Raw genomic sequence first — 8977 nt, 5'->3', positions numbered from 1 at the left:
GCCATTGAATCAACTCTGGGTCACTACAACTGTAGAGCTAGTAGGTCTAATCTCCAATTTGTATTTGCGTTGGGGAAAGAAGTTTAACACCCCCTCCCGATATGTTTCTAAGAATTTCTATCTCTTCAGTAATTTGATTCCAAGTCTTCAGCAGCTATTACTTATCACTTAAGTGAAGCTATTTTCATTAAAGCTTTACTATAGACAGCCAATTTGACAGATTCTTTTAAGCCAATCCATTTGCTGTGACATCCATCAGAAACTATTGACGTGTATTAGGAAGTTAAGCGCATTGGAGAGAACTGCATTCCTCTGTTAATCCTGGAACTGCTCCTGGTTAAGTATAACTGTACAGTCTAAGACTCAAATCTGTACCTATAGTAGACAAACTCCAGACTAACGCAAAGGTGCAAAGTACCAAGCCAGCCTTGCTTTCCTACCTGCTGTATTTTTTTGTCTAATGTGTCCTCCAATCTAAACTTTTTCAGTACAGCAAAGTTACAAAGACATCAGCGTTCAAGATATCCAGGGGCAGATATAATTTTACAGTGTGTGCAAGCAGTTAAGTCCTTATCCTTTGTAAAGAGAAAATGCAGTTTGGGGAAGATTCCCATGGAAACAATTTGCTTTGCCTACTCCTTTTTCAGGGGAAGCTTAGAAGTAGACTAATTCATGGGGTCTGTGATGTGATACATTTTGCCCTGCTCTTACCTGCCACCTAACCCAGAGCAGACACACTTACCTGAATATAAATGCCTTGTAGGAAGATCAAGTTTAGAGTGCAAGAGGGTTGCAGTGTTTCCCAAAGGTCCCCAGGAAAGACAGTAGCCAAGACTAGGCCAGAGAAGTTAACTCAGTAGGCCAGAATTCGAGCCGTTCTGCTATACAGCAAACAACTTGTTGGTTAAGTCCACGTAACCTTTCAAGCCCTGTTCTCTGGCAAACAGGCAAGAAAGATTTAATTTGTTGTTTGGCAGAAAACACAAAATTCAGCACTCAAGTTTAACTAAAGGGTAATTTTTTTATTCCCCATTAAGACTGTCTCAAGGACATAACTAAATGTTGGAAACCCCACAGAAGGGCACATACAGTGAATGTGGCGAAGTACAATGTGAACAGCCCCAGGGGTTCAAATAAGGTAGGACCATTAGCTAACCAGAGGGAAAAACAAATTAAAACTCTGCTGAAGATGTTGCACTTTCTTCTCCATTTACACTGAAAAAAAAGTCAAATCCAACAAAACCCTTGCATCTCTAACAATACATTCAGTCCTGGCTAAAGAGTTTAACAAGATGACAACAGGATGACTATAATACAAAACGTTCACTACTACACTCTGTACACACCTGTTGTCCAAGCCCTCCCCCAAACCCAGGTAATGATGGTGCCCCCATTATTTGCTTGCTTGCTGGGCCTGCCTGCGGAGGAGGACGTAGATCTTCTCCTTTATCCAGTCTTTATTGTACGGTTGGTATGTCTGAGTATCAGCACGGTAACTAGAGAGAAAAAAAGAATTAATGTACTATCAGTCTGTCCTGTAGTACATCTACCAGAAGAACTTCACAAACAATTAAGCGTCCTCAAGTGTATGAGGCAGAAAGTTGTGTACAGAACACAAGTAATATCAGAGTAGATGAGAATTGCCACTTATCAGAGATTTAGCCTGTTCCCTAAAAACCAGTTACTCAGCAGATCAACAAGAACCTGAAATAAAACCAGATGCTCCAAGGACTACTGAGTGACTGGATCACAGTGTGTTCACACTTTAATTCATGAATATAATTACTTATGGGAGACAACAAATGGAGCACCTTAATATTCTGGAGCTCAGAATGAATAATAGTTCCACCAGAAAACAATCTAATTTGTCTTGATGACCCAAATGCTTCTTCAACACTACTTCAAGCAAGTGTTCATGTGAGTTTTCAAGTGTTCCACTTCTGTTTGGAATTCTTAGAAAATGAATAAAAGCACAACTTTCCAGGAGCAAAGGTAGACTCATAGATGGCTGACAAAGGATTCTTGACAGTTGGCAGTGATGGCAAGCTTACATCTAACAAACAAGGACACTTCATAAAAAGCAAACTGAAAACAAGAACCCACAGGCTCATTTTCTCTGCTACTCAGGGATAGTTGATAAAAGTAGTCCACTAGCAAGATTTTTTGCCAGGGCCAGAGAACTCAGTTACTCAAGACAGTGTTGAATTGAAGGAGAATTAGACTGAAAAATGAAAGCAAATTGCATGAAGTTATCTGTGTACATTCATGCCCTCCTTTCCCCCTTAGTCATTAAAGTTGAATGGTTTTTTGATGAAGATGGTACTTTCAGTGAATGCTTCAAGAACTACTCAAGTCCCAGTCAGTCTTTAAATCTTGGTACATGTATTTCTAATCGGATAAGAAAGGTGAGATGGTCATTGGTAAGAAGCTAAGTAAAAATCCAGAGTTAACTCAATCCAGAACAATTTGCAGTTCTTACCTAAGGAAAAAACCCTAAGCATACGGTTTTTAAGAAAGCCTTGTTATTTCAAACCCAGCGTGACTGGTTCAAGGCCATAGAAAGCTTCAGTATATACTGATATAGTAGTAGTTCCGGTGCAATATAAGAAATGTTAGTTTTGGGAAAAGTTAACTGATTTCCACCCCCACCCCAATCCATTCATAATGCTACAATTTGAGACCAGACAGCAAGTACTTTAGGAATCTCTATGAACACAAGACATGTCTGGTACACTACGTGCTACGTGTGCCATCTGGTGGAAAACTATAAGCTGAAGTAGAATTTGGCACAACGCTGTTTACAAGCCTAACTAAGAAAGGCACAAGCCTGTACTAGCAGTACAGCTGCAGGAATGTTCACACCAGATACTCACCGTCTTAAAAAGAGTTTCTGGAATTTTGAGCTTAGAAAGCCAAATACTATGTCTTTTGTTATTTGAATATGAGATTTGTATCCTTATTCCTACAGAATTTCTGCAAAGTTGATACCGCTGTCATATCAAACCATTACCTTAAAATTTATGGCATGGAACGTACTCATGATCTGGACTAAGTGATTTAGTTACAATGTTAAGTTACATTCTGAATAGTGAAATTTAACATTTGATTTCACAGTACAGTCAGAAGGGAAAGTACAGAAGACCAACCTTTGCTTGCCCACAACTTTAAGACACATATGAGAACTGGAGATAATGTATTCACAAGAACACTCAAACAATTAGCTAGGGCTCTCTGGAGGACTGATCTGTTCCTCAGTCACTTCATTAGGATTTACAGAAACTTCCATCTTGCTGTATCTTGATAAAAATAAACAATTGGCTGCAATGTGCTTCTATACGCTTCTACCGTACCACTAGTACAGCCCTCAGCTGAATAAAATTCTGTAATCATTCTGCCTCCTTAAGAATAGGACCAACTGCACAAAGGCAGATACGGCCCCAATTTAAATAGATTCTAGCATTAATAAAATATGTAGCTGTATTAAACTGTTGGACTTCAGTATTTGAAATGCTGGGAGCTTCAATGTGACTAAAATCCAAGTGGAACCATCAGTTTCTATGCTTTCTTTAGAGATATTTTATTCCAATGCAGTTAAGTGGAGTGGGCAACATGGCATGCCAGCTGCAATACTGCTGCCTTACTAACACAGTTATTGCAAAAAAACCCCAGAATTTTACCAGATTTAACATAAAACATGTAAGAGTTTACATGGAAGACTTCTGACTTCTCTGTGTCACTGAAATGGACTTGTACAACTGAACTTACACAAGACAGCTGAGGTCTGCCAAGTCATCAATGAAGTCAAACAATTGGCTGATATCATATGTAATGGATGGACTGTTGGGATTCATTCTCTTCAGATGCTCTTCATACATTTTACAGACTCCTACAGAGAAAAAAGATTAACAATGAAATATTAAAAAACCAACAACTGTATTTGCTGAAAATTCTTCAGCTATTGAACCACAGACATCAGGAAAGTTTAGAGGTGACTACCATGAAAACAGAGACATAAACTTCTTACTCAGACTTTGCAGAGCTGAAATGCTTTTGTTCTAGCTATTTGCATTGAAACATAATACTAATACTATAAAATCAGGTGAGATGCATGGACAGAAGCATCTAGAGGAAAAAGTTTTAGTTCTGTCAAAGACAGAACTTGCAGTAAACTCCAATGCAGTAAACTCCAATGGAAAGCTGAAATTCCTTCTAATGATTTTAAGACAGCAATTGCAACATATGTTCCTATGGTACAAGTACCTGAGAAAGAGAAGAACTAATGTCAAATAAAACTACTCAAATCTCAGGAGAGACGTCATTCTTGATGAGAGAGTCGAACAGGGCTACTGAGGTAAGAGTGACAGCACAAGCCTGTGTATGAATTTAAATCAGTATTATTTAAGCTAGTCCATAAATAATTCAGATACATTTGAGAAGAATATAATATTAAAGTGAGCACAGAGTCTTTACATGGTCTTTATTATGCTTTTGTTTTCCTCACAAAACTTCCTGGAATTAGAATTTTTAATGCTAAGTGAACTTCCACATTTAAATCATACAGCTGTAGTATTTCAGTCTTCTGTCCAAGCTCACTATGTGTGTCTCAAAGTCATGCAGGACTTTTTCTCTGGCACACATGCCACGAGGCTGCAAATTATGTATCAATTGCACACATACTTTTATTTTATATATTATTTTCAGTAGCAATCTTTCCTTTTACATGGCAAGCAGAAAAATTAGTGAGAGAGTTAGGCTCTGATCCTCCAATGAAATGCATTCAGACAAGTCTGCTGCATGGCCCCACTGAGAATATTGCCTGCTCTCACAAACTGAATGTGGTTCAATCTAGTTAAATAAAAAAAGAGACATTTAATATAAAAAGGAAGTTTTAGAAACAAATAATAACTATTTTTCAGTTTGCTAAAACTTTAGTAAACTAAAAGCATGAGATTTTTGCTTTTTTTTTTTGTGAATTACCTTGGGAAAGCATGAAACCTATATTCTTACTGGGTAAGTTTGGGAATATGTCAAAATGGGGTTTTAACAACAGTTTTTGACTACCATGTCTGCACCCACCTTCCATGCACTCATTCACCGATTCATAATCAGCATATGTTCTGCCTTCTGGCCTCTTGGTAGGCTGGACAAGTAGAATTGTGTGAGACTGAAAAACAAACACCAAGAAAACAGGTTACTTGCAAAATTTGAATGATTTTTTGTTTGAATTATGTTATTTATCTGAACAAAGCACTAAAAAGAAGCATAATATTAAAACACTGAACTAGCAATCAAGGACACAGGCATTTTCCACATAGCATTTACTGTTCGTATAAGCCGTGTTAATAATTTTTGTTTCCAATCAGTCCTATCAATCCTTATGTAACTTTAAAATCACCAGTAAAGCAGCTATTATGTTGAAAAAATACCATGGAAATAGTAGTTTCTATTTAAACACAAAAGCAAAGCAATAAAGTCAATGTATAAAAGCTATGCCTTTAGTGCATTTACTTATTTTATTCCAAACGCAAGCTGTTAGTATGACTTTAAATACTCCAATTAAAGAGCAAGGAGGGAGTCCAACTTAACTTCACTGTCAGTCTCACCTTAAAGATTTTAACACAAGTAGCTATTTTGAGTTAATTCATTCAACTTCAAGGGAACACAAATTATACAACAAATCCTCACTTAGTATTCAAGATTATTTCCTGCAAAACAGATGCACTGATTTTTCATACTTCAGTGAGTCTACTGAAACACTAATTATGGCACAGATAACTGTTCCAAATGTCAGAGTCTGTAAGCTTGTTCTTCTGCAGGAAAGACTTAGATGATTGTACAGTCTGTGGTTTGCATTATTTCCGAAATATTATTCACTTGGCTACAGCAAGTAATTTGAGCAAACAACAAGCAAGATTTTTGAAGTGTACACAATCTGTGATCTAATTAACAGGTTACACAGCACAGAAAGTTTGCAAGCACACTTCAAAACACCATTTCCAGTGCTGCTAATTGGATCCAACATTTTCAATGCTAATATATGAGGTGAGCACACAACATGTAATATTCATGGAGGCCACTGCAGAGTAAGACACACCAGAAACAGATACCAAAGCATATTATTGGGCTTAAATTAAGCAGCTGCTGATAGAAAAATTCTGACCCACACTTTGTGCAGATACCAGTTCAGTGTTCCAATGTAGTGACAGAAAAGAAAAATGGCAAATACTAGGATTTACAAGGAACATGTAAGAAAACAGTACAAATTTTTATACCATGACTGATAGTGTTCCCATGCCTGGAATACAGTTTTCAGTTCTTTAAATTCTGTTTCAAATAACATGGTAGAAGGAGATCCGGAGAAGCCCAGAAAAAAGTTACACAGAGAAACAGAAGCAGCAAGACTTTTCCCAATCAGAAATGGAAAAAGAGGGGAATTCAGAGCTACACACTGTAACAAAACTCATACAAAGGAGACCAGACCATTTAAGTCCACTTTCATGTATGCCAGGGGATACTAGATTTGAAAGGAATTCCCCAAGGGGGGCTGGTATCTGGCTGTTCCTAAGTGCATTGTGCTTGAACAGGCATGTCTTACAAGGGAGTCCAAATAGACTCTGCCAAACTTTATTATAAAGTACTTTTTCCAGCCCTACCATTTTTATTTGCTGGTCACTGATGACAAGGCTTGGTTCCAGGACTTGCAACTCTGATTTCCTGGGAGCATTTGACTAAGGATCCCTCATTAACAACAATGGATGAGGTGCATCAGACAGTTCAGTCAGTGTGTTCTAAAAAAACCTGTGTTATTTTAGCATCAGAGTGTCTTGCAAACTACATTTGTGGTGTCTGATTACATACACATCTTTATCTCTTTCAACTAAACTCGGTATTTAAAAAAAGTCGGGTTTCTTTGACAAAACCTAAGAGAGCATAGATAAAATGGAACTGACTAAGAGTTACAGAACTGTATTATAATTGAGTGAATTCTGTATCTGGTCTCTCAGAATCTTGCTGGGGAATCATATATATTCTGAAATTATCCCAACGATCAGATTATAGAAAAAAATATCAGTGAGCCAGGCATGTAAGCCAGTTCTTTTATAACTTTAATGTAGAAATTATTTGGGCTTCTAACTTTAAACCGTTTATCACTTCAGACACTTTACAATATCCATATCAGATACTGGCCTGGAATTTATTAAAATTAATGCCATTGGGACCATCTGTATTGTAGAACTAATGCATTACAACTCAAGCATTTCCTTGGGAACTTCCCATTATTTTACCTTAAGGGAAAAAAAAAGAGCTTGATTCGATAAAATTGCTCCCTCTCTCCTACCACAGAAGTGCAAAAAAGTGACAAGTTCAGAAGCCTGAGAAAAGTTTCCTCCAACTATTACCTGCCCTACTGAATATATGCCTAGGTGACAGGGCAAAAATCATTGTGATTAATGTTTTCCTATAGGTATAAATCTTATTGTTAGGAAAAAGAAAACCAAAACAAGGGAAGATCCATAAACCTTCATGCATTAGGACCAGGTTGTCTGGAAAAGCCCAAAACGGACTCTTATAATTTAGACGCATACATTGGGTTTTCTTGCATTTTCTTTTAAAGCACAGTTGTACTGGCTGCTGTTAAGCAGGACACTGAACACGACACCACACGGTTTATACTACACCAATTATGAACTTCTAGAGAGCACTTTAGAAAGTACTCCAATTATTGAAAACACAACCCTGTAAAAATGGTTAAGGCAGCGCTGACAGCCAAACCAGCGGAACTTAGGAGCTAGGTAGCATCTGCCCAAAAAGGCTTCTACCAATTGTAGTCCATTCAACAATAAAGTAAAAAATAATTAAAAAGGAAGAGAAAAAAGTAAGAATTGTAAGAATAAGATGTGCAGTGATGCAAATACAGGTAATTAATAAGGTACTTATTAATAAGGTACTTAAATGCCTTTCAGTTATTCCTGCTAGGCAGAAAGAGTGGTTTAAGTGTCTTCTTTCACTTTAGACAAGAGGGACAGGGCTTGTAGCTGCTCATCTTAGCAGAGGCTAACTGCTTTTAAGCAAGTGCCAGACAGATGTAGAACTTTGCTGCAAACCCAGAAGCAGGCTTCCTTCCACCGCAGGGCAACAACTTGCTTCAGCATATTCAAATTTATTAGATGAATACAACAAAGTATTGTGACTGGGAGGCCTTTGTGCTTCAGCGTGCCATTCAAACAGCCCACCCGTGCAAACTACCGTCTTTCCCTCCTCCAAGTATTGGGGAGCGGCAGGGAAAGCAGCACGGGCAGAAACAGCTTCAATTAACGCAAACTAGCCATTTAAGGTAGGCACACTCGACGGATCCGCGAAGCTAGCGCTCACGAGGAAGAGCTGCACTTCCAGAAGCACCCTGAAAAGGGGCTGAAGCTCCCGGGCAAGCCCGCTCCACGCCAGGGCCGGAAGCCTCCTCCCTCTCTCCCTCGCCGAGGGCAACCAGCCTTTGTGCCGGGGGAGCTCCGACGGCGGCGGGGCCGCGCTTCGCGAGGCCGCTGCCCCACCAGCACGTGCTGCCGCCCACCCGGGCCCGGAGCGGCGGCCGCGGCCTTCCCCACTACCCGCCGCGCCTTCCCGCCCGCGGCGCCGGCGACCGCCCCCTGCCCTGGGGGGAAGGGAAAGCAGCCCGCACCACTCCCCCGAGCCGCGCCGGCCCCCCCAGGCAGGCGCGGGCTGCGAAGAGCCGCTGGGCCTGGCCCACCGCCCGCCCGCTCACCATCACGGCTCCCGCTCCTCAGCACCGCCGCGGATAAGAGGCGCGCGACGATCCCCCACAACCCCCCGCGCCCGCCGGAAACGCTGCGCTAACGGCCGACCATAGAGCTCGCGGCGCCAGAGTGCCGCTCGCGCACGCGCACGCAGGCCCAGGCCGGCGCCGGAGCGCGCGGCGCCACACGGCGGGGCGCTGAGGATGCCGGGAGCGGCCGACGGC

General features: G+C 40.5%; 1 protein-coding gene across 1 annotated transcript; it reads right to left on the bottom strand.

The window, feature by feature from the left end:
• Positions 1-996: 996 nt before the first annotated feature.
• Positions 997-8919, bottom strand: ERH (ERH mRNA splicing and mitosis factor). Its single transcript, XM_075502926.1, has 4 exons — positions 8762-8919; positions 5077-5164; positions 3766-3886; positions 997-1496 (listed from the first exon to the last, which is right to left on the bottom strand). The coding sequence occupies exons 1-4, from the start codon at positions 8762-8764 to the stop codon at positions 1394-1396; spliced, it is 315 nt and encodes a 104-aa protein (XP_075359041.1). The 5' UTR covers positions 8765-8919; the 3' UTR covers positions 997-1393.
• Between the last annotated feature and the right edge of the window lie 58 nt (positions 8920-8977).

The sequence above is a fragment of the Mycteria americana genome, chromosome 5, assembly GCF_035582795.1.
Source record: "Mycteria americana isolate JAX WOST 10 ecotype Jacksonville Zoo and Gardens chromosome 5, USCA_MyAme_1.0, whole genome shotgun sequence".
Lineage (NCBI taxonomy): Eukaryota > Metazoa > Chordata > Aves > Ciconiiformes > Ciconiidae > Mycteria > Mycteria americana.
The sequence above is the reverse complement of the archived record's forward strand: the minus strand, read 5'-3'. Positions and strand labels throughout refer to the sequence as shown.